Source organism: Convolutriloba macropyga, chromosome 8 (genome assembly GCF_964194025.1).
Source record: "Convolutriloba macropyga chromosome 8, txConMacr16.3, whole genome shotgun sequence".
Classification (NCBI taxonomy): domain Eukaryota; kingdom Metazoa; phylum Xenacoelomorpha; order Acoela; family Convolutidae; genus Convolutriloba; species Convolutriloba macropyga.
In genome coordinates this window covers 41302337-41322336 of record NC_134475.1, presented here as the reverse complement: position 1 = coordinate 41322336, position 20000 = coordinate 41302337, and the positions used below count along the sequence as shown (strand labels likewise).

Sequence of the window (20000 nt, the reverse complement as noted above, 5' to 3'; positions counted from 1 at the left end):
AGTTATTTTTTTGTAGATATAATGAAGTAAAAGAGAATAATTTTGTTTAAATCTCGTTTCCCTAAACTACGATTATTTTTTTGTTCTAACCCCGCTTTCAATTGGGGGGTGGGGGGGGGGTTGAGGTGGAACTATATGCTCAAGTGGGATTTCTGTGGTCAGTCAATCAGTCGACCGATAAGTTTATCGTACAGATTTGTGAGTAGTATCACTAGAAAGCCCGTCATACGTAGAGTATAGAATTAAAAAGTTTTTCAAAAATTCGTCTGATTCGAGGAATTGTCGAAGTTTAACAGGTTTGTGAACATGTCACATTAGCCATGATTTTGTTCACATTTCAGCTTTTTGGGACAAAAAATTGGGATTTGAATAAAGTTTATCGACTTTTACAGCTATTTAGTTTCTCTTTTCGCTTTTTCTTGTGATGGTCCGACAAAGTATTGTAAAGGGATTTATTTCCCTTAATGATAAATAGATCAATGTTCTATATAGGTTCATGAGCAAGTATTGTTATATCAACTTGGTCACAATATGTTTTTAATTAATTTTTTTAAAACTTGTGAAATTTTCCCGTTTTATTGTTCTTACAACATCGCAAATCTGACAGAAATTGAAATTCAAATGAAGTCTAAAAGAACCTACTCATTTTTTGAGGTATTCGTATTGATTACTTTGAAACTATTTGTGTTGTTACAAATTTTGTGTTTTGACTAAATTGTTGTTGCTTTTTGTAGTGTTTACCACTGCCTGGGTAATGCAATCTCCTATTGGTTGCTATAGTTTCAAAAAAGATACTATACTTAGTTTATGTTCATTTTATTAACCCTGACATTAAATTTTCCCAAATAAGTTATAGACGAAACTTGATTTCTGACCCTAATTATTGTTTTGGTTGCCTAGCCCTTTAATCTACTTAATAAAAGTCTTTAAAGTTAAGTGAAGAACAATAGAAGACCTTATTTTGGAGGGTTGTCGAGTTTTTAATATGTTAGGGAGTCTCTCTTTTCCTCTCATCCAGGCCAAATTATTGGACACCTTCGACCGATTTTATTGTGAAAATGCATATGTGCATCTTTGGGATGACTTTAAGGGTTTGAAACTACTGATAGATGGTTTTAAGTTTATTCAGAAAAAATGGATAAAATGTTGAAAAACGTTTTCCCCTCATTAATTTTTGCCGAATTGTAAATTATCCTCCATATAAGGACGCCATAGTCGTTTCTATCTAATCTAGTTGTGTATATATTTCGGTTTTTTTGAAATTTGAAACGTTGATTTGTTTTGTAACGGCTGCTCTCCTTGTGTTTCACAAAGAAAGTTTTACACCGCCCAGTTCGTTCTGAGTGGCTACAAAATCTGTCCGGATACTTCGTTTATGCAGTTTGCTTTTGTAACTGTATATCCGTTCTGCTGTACTTACCGTTGCATTAACTATTCAGTTCGTAATTATTGGCTAATCTTAGTTTTTTCAACTATCAATTTGAACTGGATTGCTACAGACCACACAATACGGGATCTCTTTATTCAATCCGATAGAAAAAACAAATCGAAGACAAAGATATATGTCTAAGACCTGTTTGTGCAAAAATATTTAAATCTAAACTTAAGTTGGCTTTTGCTGTTTGTACTCACAAGTTGAGAATACCAGAAGTTGGGGTTGTAACAGTTGAATTTCAGCTCCAATAATTCGTTGATGCAAGACACAGTAAAAGAATTTACTGCTCAAGAATAATATTTTGAATACAAGACACAGTAACAATTTACTGCTCAGGAATATTTCTAGTATAAGAAACAGTAACACGTTATTTACTGCTCAAGACAATTTGTTTTGCAATATTTTGCTGAGTTATACTTTCAGCCGTTTTCTGCGGCTACTACGTTGAGTTCTGTGTGTTGCTTTTTGTTATTTCCCCCTTTTCTCTTTTTTCTCACGTGACAAACTGTAACTAGAACTAGAACTATAACTATAACTATTAAATGACTAGGACAAAAGAAAGTGTTTTGTTTCTATTTTCCCGCCTACACAAGCTTAGCGAGCTCAGCTCCAACATCGCCGGCCCTGTTTTCCTTCGTGAAAACATCTTCGTCCATTGATAATACTGGAGCGAGCTTCACCACAGGCTTCTTGTAGACTCCGTCTTTTGTTTGAATCGTTGCTGATCGAATTGTTCGTCAGAACCCTCCATAGTTTCTGTTACTCGACCAAGTTTGTAATATCTTCGTTTATCACTGTCTTCGACCAAACAAACGAGATCACCTTTGTTCAGAATTCTGTTTGTTTCACAATTCAATTTTTGTCGATTGTTCAATGTTGGCAGATACTCTTTTCTGAATCTGTCCCAGATGAGATCGGAGTACGCTTGTGTTTGTCGGGAAAGCTTTCTATGATTAACAAACTCTTCTGCGCATGGTAGGTATGGTAAACAAACATTTTTGTTGCCAATCAGCATGTGATTTGGAGTAATAGATTACAAATCAATTACATCCGAACTGACTGGTGCCAAGGGTCTTGCATTCAGCGTCTGCTCAACAAGACACATTGTTGTTGAAAGAACATCTTCCGTAACTGATTGGTTCCCCAACACTGCGTACATTGCTTTCTTGCAACTTCTGACCAGTCTTTCCCACACTCCTCTAAAGTGAGGTGCGGCAGGTGGGTTGAACTTCCATCTGATTCCTTGTTGAACCAAATGTTCTTCAATTCTTTCTTTGTTCCATGCTGCGACATACTCTTTGAACTCCTGGTCTGCTCCAACGAAGTTGGTCCCGTTATCACTGATCATTTTTATGGGTTTGCCTCTTCGAGCTATGAACCGCATATTTGCATTTAGACAACTGTCAATGTCCAACTTTGGAACTATCTCTATATGTACGGCTCGTACGGTTAGACATGTGAACAAACAACACCATCGTTTTTCATTTCTGCGCCCAATTTTAATTGTAAACGGGCCAAAGTAGTCTATTCCAACATTCGCAAAAGCGGTTGAAGCATCAAGCCTTTGTGTCGGTAACTCGGCCATCACTGGAGTCATTGTTTGTGCTCTTCCATTTCGACATCTAATGCATTTGTTTCTGATCGATCTCAAAGCATTTCGTATGCCTAGGACCCAGAATTTCTGCTGAACTATGTTTCTGACATGTTCAGTACCTTCGTGATGAATATTCTTGTGTTCATTTCTCAAGAATAATTCAACTACATGGTGCTTCCAGTGTAACAGTATTGGATGCTTGGTTTCGAAGTTCAATTGACTTTTACCTAATCTGCCTTGAGCACGAATAAGTCCTTGCTGGTCTATGAATGGTAAAAACTGGAGAATTTTGCTGTTTTTTAGAATTTCCTTTTCGGCCTTGAGAGATTTCATCTCTTCAGCAAACTGTTCTTGCTGCAGTAGTCTGAAGATGCCTGCTTGTGCACCCTCTCTTTCTTCAACACTTAGTGTTTTTGTTGCCGGTTTGTGTTTTCTAAATACGCGCTGTACGTATGCCATTGTATTTACAAGTCAATTGAAATTGCTGAATCGCTCCCACTGAATCATCAGCTTCTTCTCTTCAGCCTTTGCTGAGAAGACCATTTGATTGTTCTGTTCGTCTGAAGCAAATGTTAAATTCACCTGTTCAGGCCATTCGTTCTCTCGTTGCTTCAACCAGGCCGGCACAGTGAGCCACTCGCTTCTTTTAAGTTCGTCAACATTGATCGCTCGTGTCCCGATGTCAGCTGGATTGTTAATACCACTCACATGATTCCACTGTGAAACATTAGTTGTATCCAAAATCTCAGCCACACTGTTTGCAACAAACACCTGTTGCTTACGGTGGGAGCTGTGAATCCATTGCAGAACAGTAGTGGTGTCTGTCCAGAAGTTAGAACTGTGAATCTTCGATTCGTGTTCCTTCACTATCTGCTCTTTAAGTCTCACCGCCATCACTGCTGCTTGTAGTTCCAAGCTTGGTATGGAAAGATGTTGCATCGGTGCAACTCTGCACTTTCCGATTACAAATGCTAAGTCTGCTGAGTATTCTTTGGGCTTTGAACGTAGGTATGCCACTGCGCACATTGTGTCTTCAGATGCGTCGGCAAACACATGAAGTTCCCATTTGTCCTTGGCTGTGCTGAAGTAACTTCTATCAATGCTGGTTTCTGCTACTTCTGGAAGCTGGTCTTTCCATTTCAGAAACTCTTCTTCTTCGTTAGGTTCCACTGACTTGTCCCAATGTTGTCCATTTTTTGTCCAGATGATCTTCAGGAGTCGTCTCATATGAACACTGAATGGTGCAAACAGTCCAAGAGGATCAAACACTGAAGAAACTAGAGATAAGATCTTCCTTTGGGTGATTGGGGTCTCAACTTTTTTGCTTGTACCTCTACAAACCTGTAGACTATCATCGATAATCGTCCACTGAAGCCCAAGCACGGATGACCCTTCCTGGCTGGGTTCTACTTCAACCTGCTTTGTTTTGCTGATTGATCTTAAGTCCTTTGGGACTGCGTTGGTTACCGCGTCGCTGTTAGTGATCCACTTCTTCAGTTCAAATCCATGTTCTGAGAGAAGAGGATGCAGTTGTTTGAAAACCTTGATTGCTTCTACAGGTGTTTCGACTGACTTGATGAAATCGCCCATGTAGAAGTTGTTTTGGATTGTTTTTGCTGCAATTGGGAACTCGTCCTCGTTATCGATGGCTACTCGCTTCAGAGCGTAGTTAGCACATCTTTATCTGAAAACATGACGTTGATACTCGTAAATTTGCACAGGTTCGTTCATTGTTGGTCGCCACAAGAATCTCAAGCAGCTTTTATCCCGATCAGGAACTTGCACTTGAAGAAACATTGATTCAATATCTGCGGTTAAGGCAATTGGTCCTTCTCGAAATCTGAATATTGTTCCAATCAACCCGTGTAGCAGATCGGGTCCGGCTAACAACTTGTCATTTAGGCATATATCCTTGTATTTTGCTGCAGCGTTGCAAACACGGCGAATTTTACCCGGTTTGTTGGGTTTAGTACTGGATGGTGTGGCAAATGCCATTCCTTTCCGAAAGTGCCTTTGACTTCCGATTTGCCAAGGATCTTCACAAATCCCTTTTCAACATCTGTATCAATTGACTCTTGATACAATTCTTTTAAATTTCGGTCTCCTTGGAATCTTCGTTCCAGTGAGTAGAGCTGACCAATGGCTGAGCCGTAGTTTTTTGGGAGATTGGGTTCTGGTTCACTCCAGAGCATGCCCACTTCGTACCGCTCGACTGTAAACTTTGTCGTGCTCTCTATAAATTTCTGAGCTTGCTGCTCTTTCTTTGATTGACTTACAACATTTATTTTGGAAGCATAGGTTTCTATGTCCCACCATGATTGGATATTTTCTGCCACTTTCACATCTTCTGTGAAGGCAAAATGACAAACATTTTGACTTTTCTTGCCTTTCATGGGACCACTGACTATCCATCCTAATTCTGTTAAGACGGTGAAAGGCTCACTTCGTGTTCCAATCTTATAGTCTAATGGACGTTGAATTTCGTAGGCATCTTGTCCAAGTATGATGCCTACTTCCATCAGGTTGAATCTTCTGTTAGTGAGAACATTCAGGTGTCTGAAGTTGTTCTTCAGTTCCCTGTAATCGTATATTGTGTTTCCCAACGAGATTGATGGGTGCGCAAACGCTTCAACTGAATGCACCTTTGAATTTAGTCCCTTTATTGTGATAGGAACCTTCTCTGTCCTCAAATCTTGCGTCCCATGTATGCCAGCTATGTTCAAGGTAACGTCCGTGCCTTTGGCTTGTAGTTGATCCTTGACACTTTGATCGATGAATGATACTGTTGACCCACTATCGAGGAAAGCGTAGGTAGTCAACCTGTTACTACCACTCTGAACCGATACAGGAACTATTTGAAGAAAACTAGTAACTTGGTTACTCTGGTTGATTGTTGCTGCGCTCACGTTAACTGCGTGACTACCCTCATTCATTTGGTTTTCTGAGTGTAGCAGTCTGTTGTGCCTTTTGGTACATCCATTTATACCGCACGGGTGGACTTTACAATCTTTGATTGCATGCCCTTTCCCCAGACATCCATAACATAAGCGTTCTTTCCTCACTGCCACGTATCGATCATTCACACTCATGTTTTTGAATGACGGACAGTTCCAAATTTTATGAACGCCATCGGCTAATGGACACTGATCGCTTTGCGTTTGCTTGGTTTCTTGCAGGTTTGAACTTGCACTGAAGTTCGATGTCTTCGAGAAACGTTTTCCTCTATTTGTGTTGCGTCTGTCTTCTTCTTTGTGTTCCCCTTTAAACGCTGAAAACCCTTCATGCCCGAATGCCATTCGTGATAGCCATTTTTCAAACATGATTAGATCAGGCCAGTCCTCGTCTTTGTCATCGACGTAGAACCACCATTTTTCTTTAAGAACTTGAGGTAGCTTATCAACTGCCATGTACAATGTCGAACTTGATTGCAAATCACCAATATGTTTGTACTCTTTGAGCACGTTCACGAAGTTAGATACAATAACAGAAAAATTAATCAGGCTGGTTGAATCATGAGGTTTCACTTGATTAGCTTTTCGTAGGCTCTCGAGCTGCGCATCTATAATTACATGCGGTCTTCCAAATTTTCTTTGTAAAATGTTCCAGGCAGCACTATAAAACTGTCCAGAATAGCCCATTCCCGAGATTGCAGATTTTGCTTTGCCTGTTAGCAATGTCTTCAAATGGCTCATTTTCTCTGAGTCGGGAATCATGCGTTTATCTACTGTTGCTATGAACATGCTAGACCACTCAGGCCACTCCAGCGGGTTTCCGTCAAAATTGTTCAACCTCAATTTTGGTAAACTACTGCTTGAATGTCCAGTGTTGTAGTGCCTTCCAGCTATCGGCGATATATCCCGCCCTTCAACACTTACTGAGCGTTCGCGAGAGTTTGGGTACCATGGGTAATGCCTCTGCTTATTCCGTACAGGGCTGACGTCAAAGCGAGCTCTTGGTCGAATTGGCGTTCGCGTGTCGTTCATCGAATTTGCTCACTCCGAGACATCTCTCCCTTTTGGGGTCCAATTGAAAGGTGACTTGTCACGCGCCTTAGTCGATTGAGAACGTAAGTCATCTTTCTCCGATGCTGTTCTTTGCAATTGGCGCTCTAGTTCTCTCTCCTTTTCCCGAAGCTGATGTTTCATCTCTATTTCTTTCATTTGCATTTCTAGCTCAAGTTTCTTTCTCTCAAATTGTGTTCTTTCAAGTTGCAACTTTGTTTCGAATTCATTTTCGAAGTCCCTCATTTTTTCCTCAATTCTTCTTTTCGCTGAGGATGTTTCCGAACCGTTCTCGTGATCGTGATTGTTTGATTGTCCGTTTCGTGTAACGGTGTTCAGTGTCCTGTGACTTGTGTTGTCATTCCCTTCTGAGAGACAACGATTTTGATCAGTTGGCAATGAGTCGTTTACAGGCGGTTCTGCTTCAGATGCAGAAACAGTTGAATGACTTTGTTGATTTGGCATAATTTTCTCTCAGTGAATATATGGCAACCAATTTGCGTTTAATGTTTGTAAGAAATTTAATCGTTCGGCTTCGTAACGTTCAAACAATTCAGAATCACGAAGAATATTTGCTCGCTTCCGATAAAGAATGCAAAGGGAGTCGTCAAGTTTCAGTACCTGTTTATAGATGTTCTTGAGTTTGCTTGATCTATCGTTGTTTCTGATTAACTCCTGGCCCTCCTCAGTTTTTTCTTCGAGTTGTTTTTTGCAGTTGCTAATCTGTCTAAGCAAAAAGTCTTGACTCTGTGACGGAGTCACTGCGTTTGTACTTTGGGACTTCAGCTTGAGTCTCTACAGTGCTTTTGTTTATTTGCTTTTATTAAGGCTTGCTATTCAACTTCTAAAGCACTTTGCCTAATTGGCTTTGCGTCGTTGGATTGCCTGTTGAGTTTTGTTCTCGTTCGTCGATGACTTCGTCACTCCGACTGTTGGGTTGGACAGCAGTTTATTCCACTGTCCGGGTCGGCGGACCAAATGTAACGGCTGCTCTCCTTGTGTTTCACAAAGAAAGTTTTACACCACCCAGTTCGTTCTGAGTGGCTACAAAATCTGTCCGGATACTTCGTTTATGCAGTTTGCTTTTGTAACTGTATATCCGTTCTGCTTTACTTACTGTTGCATTAACTATTCAGTTCGTAATTATTGGCTAATCTTAGTTTTTTCAACTATCAATTTGAACTGGATTGCTACAGACCATACAATACGGGATCTCTTTATGTATACCAATTCAATCCGATAGAAAAAACAAATCGAAGACAAAGATATATGTCTAAGACCTGTTTGTGCAAAAATATTTAAATTTAAACTTAAGTTGGCTTTTGCTGTTTGTACTCACAAGTTGAGAATACCAGAAGTTGGGGTTGTAACAGTTGAATTTCAGCTCCAATAATTCGTTGATGCAAGACACAGTAAAAGAATTTACTGCTCAAGAATAATATTTTGAATACAAGACACAGTAACAATTTACTGCTCAGGAATATTTCTAGTATAAGAAACAGTAACACGTTATTTACTGCTCAAGACAATTTGTTTTGCAATATTTTGCTGAGTTATACTTTCAGCCGTTTTCTGCGGCTACTACGTTGAGTTCTGTGTGTTGCTTTTTGTTATTTCCCCCTTTTCTCTTTTTTCTCACGTGACAAACTGTAACTAGAACTAGAACTAGAACTATAACTATTAAATGACTAGGACAAAAGAAAGTGTTTTGTTTCTATTTTCCCGCCTACACAAGCTTAGCGAGCTGAGCTCCAACATGTTTTGTTTTATTTTCAGTCTCAATAATACCATGTTTGATCAACCATACGGTAAACCATTTTGGATGAATAAATGCAGCTTGTTAATATGGTTTTTACATCTCTGATTGCTTATGAATTTCATTGTTATTTGAAAAAACTTGAATGGGATTTGATAGAATAAGTCCTCATCTCATTGTTTTTCGTCGAAATTTTTATATAGTTAACCTCGTTGAAAAATGTCTCAGCTGCTTCTTTCAGCGAAACTTGTTTTATATATATATATATATATATATATATATATATCTTCTGGTGAATGTTATTCTTGTTTTCACTTTATAGCTTTTCGGTAGTGAATTGATTGACGCTAATGGGGCTCGTTGCAAATTGTAGCAACGTTTTTCAGTTATTAATAAATTAGGATTTTCTACTTTCTTCTCACCTTGATAAAAAATTTTCGATTGTTTTTGAGTTCCTAATATATTCGATTCTTTTACTCTCTTCTCACCTATACCAACTTTTGAATATGTTCCTTTGGCAATCTAAGTATAAATATCTGCAGTTTTTTAATTCATTGATAGATTTTACACATCTGAGTGGTGCTGGATTTTAAATATCGTCAATAAAATATTTTTTGGTTCTTTAAAAATTTAAAGTCTCTAAAACAATTTTTACTGAAAACACAAACAACAATTTGTTCTAATTCAGTCAATGATCACTGGCGGTCTTGTAAACTTTAATCTGCTATACAATATTTTGGTTTTTACTAACTTCTAGGTTTATCTTATGTTCTTATCAAACCCGAACAAGGAGCTTGAGTATATTACATTTGAACTCCTCAACTACTTTAAATTACCTTTTTTTGTTCATCTCCCCATACACTTTCTGTCATAATAATGTAATGTTGGTTACATTTTTCTGGTACTTGTACCTGTATGATAGTAATTCAAGTGTCTTTTCTCTCTCTCTCTCTCTCTCTCTCTCTCTCTTGTTTTCTTGCCAAAATTCAACTTGACCTCTTTAAAGAAGTCTCTGTTGTTTCATTCTAAAACACTTGCGTTTTTTTCCAAACAAATTTGCGTCTTTTTTTTGTTTTCTGTCAAAACAACACGTGATACTTCTGTGATTTGCCAATAGTTGTTTTTTTTTTCGTTGACTTGTTGTTATTGGCTTCTGAAACTAAGCAATAACAATTGTGATCAGTCATTTGATCAAGCACTTTTCAAATTGTACATTGACTTCTTTTTTTGTTTTGTTGACCAAATAACATTGATGTTTTTTTTGTCACTTTCTCTTTTAATGAACTTGTGAACTGATTTTTCGGTACTATATTAATAAAAGTACAAATTGGCTCACCTCTTGAACAAACACTTTATGTTTCGTTTCTCTGACGCAATTGATTTTCAAAAAAATTTGGCTATGGTCAAACTTTTTTTATTGCTGTGTTCAAACTGTTCTCATTTTGCAAAAATAACAAGTAAGAGCTATCTTTTTTCAGACTTTTTCCTGGTTTTTGTTCTAGAAATTGTTGGTTTATATGATCCATAACCAATTTGATTGATCAACCATTTGATAAGTTTTATTAGGTCTATAAAAAAATTGAATTGTTTCACTGATGACTTACCTCGTGGTTCATTTCTCTACTTGTGCGTTCAATTTATTAACCGTTCAAGCTTAATTAATAATGAATTATTTACCTAAAAAGGCATTAGCGTATGCAATTTGGTTTGAAAATGGGCTGCAGACAAATTTCTGAATCTCTTTTGGATGTTTGCTAAATTTCATTTTTTATTTCATAAACAGGTTTCTATGGTTTATAACGGCAAAATTTTTTTCATGGTTTTTTGAAATTTTTTCACGGTGAGAATAAAACTCGGTAATTGTTCATAAATTCGGTCATAAAGAAAAAGTATTGAATCTGATTTAATTAAACGATTTCATAGAATAGTAAAAAGAGTGACTGGTGGCGCAGATATGACTGCTAAGAACGCTGACATTGGTTCGGACCCGAATTAAACGTACAGCGGGATAATGGAAACGTGCTGATGCAAATAATATATTGGTTTTCTTACCTTCTCTTCAATTACAGAAGAAGTGTTTCAAATTTGAAAAAAGCGAAGTAGTGAAAAAGTTCCTCAAATTATGCGCTACCTGCACTAGCTGATACGATTTCATTGCCGAGCCAAACGCGTAAACAAGTTGCACTTCAAGTCAAAAATTCAGGACTTCATTTATTGTCGAGTGAAAGCCGAAGAAGTCATTTATGGTTTGGCCAAACCTGTTTAGTACAATAACATATGGAGCACGGTATTGCCAACATTGGTCTTTCATAAAGTCGAGGCCTTAAGTAGGCATCAGTAGGCCGCAAAAAGTACACCTTGGGGCTTTTATGACAACTTCATTTTCTCAAACTGATCATTAATTACTTAAGATTCAACATGGCAGTTTTTAGCCTCAAATTTTAAGATGCACATTTTTTCATGACTAATTTTTTTAGATTGGTGCTAATTTGTAATTGGTCTTTTTAATCCACCATTAGTAGTTCAATGTCCATTTATGCAATTATTTGCAATCTAGGCTTCATTTAAGTTAGCAGCTACAGTGGAAATCATTTTCAAATTTCGATTGATTTTTCTCGAGCATAAAGTAAGTATTGCAGCGTGTGTATTGATGCAAATATTTTTTTAGGACGGAGAGGGAGTGATAAATGCAACCAAATTGGGCACAGTGATGAGAAAGATGGGATTGAACCCAACAGATGCAGAACTCATTGACATGATCAACGAAGTTAGTCTCCTCCAGCCAAAATACCCAAATAATCAAGACAAAATGGCTGAAATTGGAACAAACTGAGGAGGGGAGAAAAAATTTTAGTTCGTCTTTTCCGCAGAAAAAGAAATCTTCAAATGGAGATTGACCTCTCAAAATGCATATTTTTGGCTTGGAGATAACTAACTGTCAGAGTAACATAACTCAAAGGTCTTCATAAATTCGTTCCTTGAAAGTAGCTCAAAGGAGGAACCGTGTTGCTGATTTCCCTGGATTCAAACATCAGAAATAATTGGTTTTGGTCAATTTTACTTCACCAAACCGATCAAAGCCTGTATGTTTTCTTGGTCGTTTTGATCGGTTTTCATCGGCATTTAAAACTAAGAACCGTTGATTTTTTTCTTTCTAAAAATCTTACAAAAAGGACAGTCTTTGTCAGGATACAAACCTACAACTCAAAGATTACCAGCCACATTTTGCTGCAATTCACCACCTCTCACTTAGTGTTACTGTACCTTTTTTGCATTTAAATCAAATTGAGGCTGACGATACCAACAAAACGTTAATAATCGACACTTTTTGTATAAAATTCTAACAACACCGACAAAAACCACGATAACGGACTGTTGGTACATAAAAAAAAACCGACGAAATCGACAAAAATTGACAAAAAAGAACAACACGGCGGATATTGTGTCAATTTTGTAGCTTTGTCTCAACACGAGAAGGCTGTAAAAACCAGAAGTTAATGAACTGTAGACTACTGAGAGCAAAAAAAATTGTTATTCAGTTTTGTGCGCGTTGTGTTAGGGGATCTAAGCAGGTGCAACGACAGTGAAAATGCATCACCATTAGATTTGAAATCACTTGTCCTAATTGCAAGCCTAGTATGTTTTCCATTTTACCACCTGGTTTGAAGATCTAAAACTTGTTTGTCTCTTATAAACCGTTCTCTCGTCCTTTCCTGTATTTCACGGCTTCATTTATCTAGCCCAGTATACGTTGAACAAGTAGAGCTTTTTGTCAAGCTATGTCAATCTCCTAGTATGCATAAGTTGCCTTAATTTTTTTCTTCCGCCCTTCTAACAACTTGCTATTCTTTCTGTCAAAGAAACCTAAATAAGTGAGCAAAACAAATATATTAAATGGAGGTTTCATCACTACAAAACTCTATCTAGGAGCTGTAATAACTGAGGCAATTGAAAACTGCTGATGAGTATTCAACAGCAGACCGCAGTATTCAACAGCAGTATACAAAATAAGGTCATCTGGTAAACGGAGAACTTTTCTCATGAATATTGTTTAACGTTTAATCACGAAAGTAAGATTATAATGAAAGTCTTTAAAACGGATTTTTTCAAGAAATTCAACATCTATATGGCATCGAATATTGCTCTGAACTGAAAAGCAGGCCTAAATAGCTTCTACTTGCTCTCGGATTTTTCTCATCTTCCTGTCTAGCTCAGACAATTAACTATCAAAAATGGCCATTTGATAGTTTACGAGCGTACAACAACGGTTCTCCCACTTCTAACATTTAAGCTTTAAACAGTTCTTTTTAGCGGTTCCAAATCAGTTCGGATATTTTTTTTCTGCAGTCGCCATTTGTAACTGTATTTTCGCTAAATTTTCATATTTGTATTACAAAATCAGTTTGTGACTATTTGCAATAGACAATAGTGACCGAGTTTACAGCAGATCAGACAATACGGGATCTCATTCTGTTAACGGGATCAATCAGATAGTGAAACAAATCAAAGACAAAGATACATGTCTAAGACCAGTTTGAGCAAAAAATTAAACAAATACGTTGGTTGGGTTTTGGTTTTTCCCGGGTTGAAATATCAGAAGAAGGGGGTAGAAACACGTGAATTGCTGCTAAAGTAATCTGTAGATACAAGACACAAGAGTAACCGATAATCTACTTCAACATAAAAAGTTTTGAAATCTTTTTAAGTTTTTCATAACAAGACACAAGTTAACAATTTACTGCTCCAGATTACAGAAACTTCGGACCAGATTTACAGGTTTTTACAACTCAAAACAGTTTTTCTTTGCAATAGTTCTGGTGAGTTATCAGTAGAAAGCCGTTGTCTGCGGCTGTAGTTGTTGTCAAGTGCATGTCTAGCTTCTGTTTTAACCTATTTGTTACGTTTCTGCACATGACTGAAATTAGAATTGAAAAAACTGGAGCTCTATTTGACTATTACTACAACTAAATAACTGATATGGGAACAAAAATTGGATAAAATGAACAACAAGCTTAAAAAAGTTTTCCATTTTCAGTTTTTGAACGTGACATAGTTATCTGCTTATGCAAGCAAAGCTCCGACAATGCCGGCCCCGTTTTCCTTTGTTAAAGCTTTCTGGTAATTCGTATTTCCTGAGCGAGCTTCACCACAGGCTGTTGTACACTCTTTCTTTTGTTACAATCTCTGCTAATGGAAATAGTCTGAGGTTTAGTGTAATTGCATCAGAGTTGTGTTCATCAGAACTGACCGCTGTAATTTGTAGTTCAATCAATTTTGTCTCACAAGCCATATTGTGGTTGATAGATCTTCCGTTGTTGATCAATTCCGCAACACTTAATAGGTGTTTTTATTGCATTTCTGACGAATCAATAACACAATCCTCCAAAGCTAGGAGCCGCGGGTGGATTGAACATCCATCTCATCCTTGCAGAAAAAAGTTTTCTCAGTCTTCTTTTTGTTCTAAGTTGCAACATATTCTTTAAATTGCATGTGTGCGCTAAATATGTTCGTCATGTTTTCACTGTTGACATTTATTGGCTTGCTTCTTCGACACATAACCCACATAAATGCGTTCTGACAATTCGTTCTTGAGAACCATATCTATTAGCATGGCTCCTAATGTTAGACATTTTTACAAAAAACATCATCGGTTTCCAGGCCTGCTCCCAACTGTTACAATAAAGGGCACTAAGAGGCTCTTGAAGCAAACAAATTTTCTGTTGGTAGCTTGGCCATTGCTGAAAACATTGTTTATGCTCTGACACTACAGCACGCTATACATTTATTTTTCGTCAAAAATAAGGCATTTCTTACGCCAATAGTCCAAAATTGTTGCAAAACTCTTTTTATCAAGACTTCAGTCTGCTCCTATGAATTGTTAATTTCCTAGTTATGCAAAAATAGTTTCTTAATTTGTTCTTTCTAGTGGAAGAGTTTTGGTTGTTTTATATTGAAGTTCAGTTTACGGTTGCGTATTCTGCCTTGGGAACGAAAAGGTCCCTTTTCTCATGGAAGAATGAGAAACGTAAAATCTTGCTGCCTTTCAGATTTTTGTATTCAGATTCGAGTTTTAAACTCTCCAGCAAAATGTTTTGGCTACAATAGTTTCAAATGATTGTTTTTGCTTTCCTCTTTTCTTCAATACAAGTAGTCTTTGTGGCCCGGTTAGTTCATTCACCGCTCACTGCAAAATGGCAATTGTACTTAGCTGACAATGAGAATAATAACCCTGTGCTATTGATTAATTGGTTTCTGTTCTTCAAACTGTGCTGTGACGACTCGATGAGAGAGCAGTGTAACTTATTGAACAGCCCAATAGTTTCTTCAGGTGTTTGTTTTCTACTGATTTGTTAACATCAATCTATAGAAATTGCCCTGATTTGCACCGAAGATGCTGTGAAGTTGCGGTGAATTGCTCTGATAAGGAATTCATCTCCATAATCAATGCTGACTCATTTGAAGGCGTATTTTGCGCACGTTGAGGCACTTTCTTGATCAAAAATGAAGCACTGTTACTCGCGTATTGCACCCACCGATTCATCATATCCATAAAATCTTAGTCAGTCAGCTTCTCTTCTGTTCATAAACGTGCACTTGCAGAAACATTAATTCCATATTGGCCGTCGGGACCATTGGTCATTCATGAAATCTAAAAAGTCTCCCATCCCAATCCATCCTTTTATGAAATCAGTTTAGTCTATTAGCTATCAAACAAGATGGAGCATATTGAGCGTGATACTTCTTAGTGCCCTATTATGCAGCAGATACCAGTTTTCCCTATACTGCTTTTCAATTCGCTCATTGACTTGCTCATTGTTCACAAAATTTTTCTCCCCTTTGAATCTATTGGCCAATCTGGGTTCCTTTGGATCATATGCTCCAACGAGTAATGCTGAGAAAACTAGGCTAAGCTTTAGCTGTTTGGTAGATTCGGCCTGGCTCCTAAATCAAACCGCACTCGGGTAATCTTTCTAGTACTTCCTAGCAAATATTGTGCTTGTTCTTCCTTCTTTGACTGACTGAAAACGATGTTTTTGTAAGAGGAAGTTTCTATAACTCACCATGTGACTCGAGCAATTGAACTTTTGATAATAGTGCTTTTACTTTGTAGTAAACTCCGTCTGTCTTCAGATCCCTCGTTCGTTCTCTGCTCAGTATTCTAACCAACACATTGATGCCTCGCGCTTCCACCTTCCTTTTAAACCGAATGCGTTGAATTTAGGATTTCTGATCGCATGTCTTCTTCTTAGACAATAATAAAATAAGCTTTCCTTTTTTGCTGAATCGTTATGATTGTTGGTTTTCGTGTATTTGAATAATTGGACCGTCTCAAATACAATGTGTGTCATCAGCTAGTGGGCAGTGATTTTTCGGCGTTAGCCCTGATTCTTTAACATGCAAATTTGCACTTTAAAGTTGTTTTTCTTTCTTGGGAAACATTTTCTCTATTTGTGTTCCGTCTGTTCTCTCCTTTGCGTCCAGCTTTAGGCCTTTAAAACCCTTCATGTATAAATAATTTACAAGTATACCTGCTATGATTAGATCCGGCTTCCGGCTTGTCCTGTCTTTTCCATCTACATAGAACTACTTTTTGGTTTGAGAACCTATGGCAGCTCGTCTACTTGTACAATGTACCGTGTACAATGTTGAAACTGTTTGCCGGTCGCTAATATGTTTGTACTTTTTGAGTGGGTTCCCAAGTTTAGATATAAGACATCAAAAATTTGAATCAAGCTTGCCGAATAGTCAGTTTTCACTGGATTTGCTTTTCGTTTGCTCTCGCTGATCTGAAGGGAAATGCGTTTTTTTTTTAGAAAAAATCAGTAAGCAGGATTAAACAGTCAAGAATATCCCAATCCTGAGGCTATCGATTTTGTTTTTTTTCAATGGCGTCTTCAAAGGGCTCTGCTTTTTCTGAATCAGGGGTCATAAGTTTATCTGCTGGTGTGGTAAAATTGCTAGACCACTCAAGCCTCTTATTTGGCTTTCCACCAAAACTGTAAAAATGTAATTTCTGAAAACTGCTGCTGCTTGAATGTCCAGTGTTGAGTCGCATTGAAAAATTAGGAAAAAAATTTCGTCCTTCGAAGCTTTATCAGTGACTAAGTACCATGAACAACGACGATTCTCAGTTAGTTCAAGGCTGAAAAAATTATTGTCTCCTTCATTGTTTTAGCACACTCTGCAACATCTTTTTTGTACACATACCAAATTGGATGTTGACCTTCATAGGCTCTCAATTGTTGCGAGTGTACTTCAAATTTTTCAATGCTGCTCTTTGAAATTGGCGTTCAAGCTCTTGCTCTCGTTCTCGGAGTTGAATCTGTGTTCCGAATTTTTTCATCTGATTTTTCAGCTACTCTTTTCCATCAAATTGTGTTTTTTCGAGTTGCAATCTTGTTTCTCAGTCGATTTTGATTTACGTCTCCAGAACGTTCTCTTCACCAAAGATTATTAAATTTTACTTTTCAAATCTCTTTGTCCTTCAAAAAGTTGTTGAGAGTGGCTGTCATCCTCTTAATTCTTTTGTTAGACAGTTTTTAAATTGCCGGTCCTATTGCCATTTTGAAAACCCTTTTCCAAGTTTCCTATAGTTGCAGTGAGCAGGTAAAAGTCTGCTTTTTAAAACTGCTGAAAATCCGCCATTGAGTCCATTTTTTTTGTAAATTGGGTAGCAGTTGGACTCTTCACTTTTTCTCGTATACAGATGGAGACTGCTTTGTAGTTTCCTTGCTTCAAACTGTCTTTCTAACTGTTTCGTTGTGTTTGTTTTTATATGCAGTTCGATACAGCGATCTAGGCTTATGGTTTGGATTGGAGAACCAAAATTGCTCTCCCACTTATATGAAGGAGATCATTACACCACCCCGTTCGTTTTTGCATTTCTAAACCTTGCAGGATAATTTGCTTTGTATTCTCCTTTTGCTTGTATCTGATTACCCGGTTTATTTTTACCGTGGCAATTCAATTTCCAATCTTGGCTAGTTGTTGCATCCAATTTTTTAAAATCAGATTGGCCTGAATTTTTACAGACCACGCAATACGAGATTTTTTATCGCGTTCCAGTGCAATCGGGTAGGGACAAAAATTGACGACAAACTTATGTATGTCGAATGACTGTTGACGTCAACTGATTTTAACAAATAGAAACCGGATTTTCCTCTTGTACTCATGGTTCGAAGTAAAAGTTGCTGGTTGTAGGAACAGATGAATTGCAGCTCAAATAGTTTGTAAAACAGTAAACCTGAAAACATAAAGCTCTGCTTATATAGTCTTCAACAAGACAGAGCAACATTTTTTAGCTAGAACATATTTATAGTACAGTACACAGTAATGCGATGCTTGCTGCTAAAAACAATTGCAAAAGCTTTGATAGGTAATAGGAAAGTCCGTTGTCACCGGCTCTTTTTTTTTATTGCTTGTTGTGTTGTTGCTTTAGCGCACTTTAATTACTTGTTCCACGAGACTGTAACTGTAACTAGCACTTCAACTAAATCTCTGTGTACTTTTGAACAATAGTTGCTAAGAGAACAGAACAGAAATTCGATTAAAAAAGCCACAAAAACAAATGAATTTTCCCTTCTCATCTTTTTAGGCTGCTAATTTTTCCTCCTACACATGCTCGGCTCCTACAACGAGAAACAAATGATCTCTCCTTGCAAGGAACAACAACATCCGCTTGTGTATAAGTACAGTCACCAGCCGCATTAATCCTTATACAAGTTCAATGGGAACCATAAAAAATGATATATCGATCCCGGTATTATACATGATCATAAATGAATTGTGTTGTTCCCCTGTTATCTTGCAAGATTCATGCAGAAAAATTTTTCTGCCCTATGAGTATTAACAAAAAAGAGAAGAGATATTTTCAAAAGTCGAAATGATCAATCAGGTTTTTTTCAAAACGAGATTTTGCATTTCATAGAAAACTAATAAAAAATCCGGAAATTTTCAAAATAGTCCTATATGAATTACCTCTTCCCGGACTCTCAAACGTTTTGAGCTCCTAAAAAATTGGGTTGTTATAAAAGTTGACTAGGAGTTTATTTGCGATGACTAAATGATCTCTACCAATTAAAATACTTTGAAACAAGCATTCTTACATTTGCACGTTTGAGTACTAATGAACGCAAAAAATGAATGTTCATATTGTTTCTCGTTTCGAGTTAGATAATTATCTAACTCGAAACGAGAAACAATATGAACATTCATTTTTTGCGTTCATTAGTACTCAAACGTGCAAATGTAAGAATGCTTTGACTTAACGCGCAAAAATTTAAGAATCAGGATATTTTCAATAACCTGATAGCTCTTTTAGTGATCATTAGCGTTCATTTCCTACCTGACAACGACTCTACCTGAGAAGTCGAATTTCATAGGAAACTCACAGAAAATTGCAAAAAAAAACTAATCTAATGTGATTTGCGTTTTTCCGGGACCTCAAACTTCTTGTGCTCCTAATTAACTCGGGTTTTAAAAAAACTGCCAAATTCGCAAAGGATTCATTAGAGTTATCCGTATGATCTAGACCGAGTCAAATATTTTGCAAGCAATTAAATTAACTCATTCTAATTAACTCAATTCAATTGATTTTTTATTTTCTGGCTTTAAATTAACGTGCCTAGAACCGAAAGACAATTTTCAATATTCTGAAAGCCCTTGGAGTGATCTTTTGCAATATTTCTCTACCTGACTCTAGCTGTAGATGTAATTAGAACTACAACTAAAACTATGTCTATTTTAAGGATTCATTAATTGCTATGACAACAGAAATTGGATAAAACGTACAACTAATGCAATTTCGTTTGCTCCTCCAGGATTCTAAAACTGGTAAATTTTTCCTCCTAAGCATGCTAAGCTCCTAAACCGATGATTAACTGAGCTCTCAATCCAAAGAACAATAGCCCAGCTTTGACATAAATACGTTCGCCGACCGTGTTTTTGTTTGTACAAGTCCCATTGAAATCCTGAAAAATGCTATATCAATCCCTGAAATATACAAGATCATAAAAGACTTGCGTTGTTTCCTCGTAATCATGCGGATAAATTTGCAGCTCTATGAATACTAACAAAAAACATACAGGGAATTTGTCGCGAAATGAAATGATCAATCAGGTTTAGTTTTTAATGCGAGATCATAATTTTTCCGGAGTTTCTTACAAATTTAATATATCATTTCCCTTTTCTCGTACTTTCACAGGTATTTTTGCT

At 37.1% G+C, this 20000-nt stretch overlaps 1 protein-coding gene across 1 annotated transcript in view; it reads left to right on the top strand.

The window, feature by feature from the left end:
- Positions 1–20000, top strand: part of LOC142344120 (calmodulin-like) — a 123584-nt gene that overhangs the window by 32398 nt on the left and 71186 nt on the right. The window contains exon 2 of the mRNA XM_075395624.1: positions 11455–11553. Within this exon, the coding sequence (XP_075251739.1) occupies positions 11455–11553 (99 nt within the window). The remainder of the gene's footprint in view (positions 1–11454; positions 11554–20000) is intronic.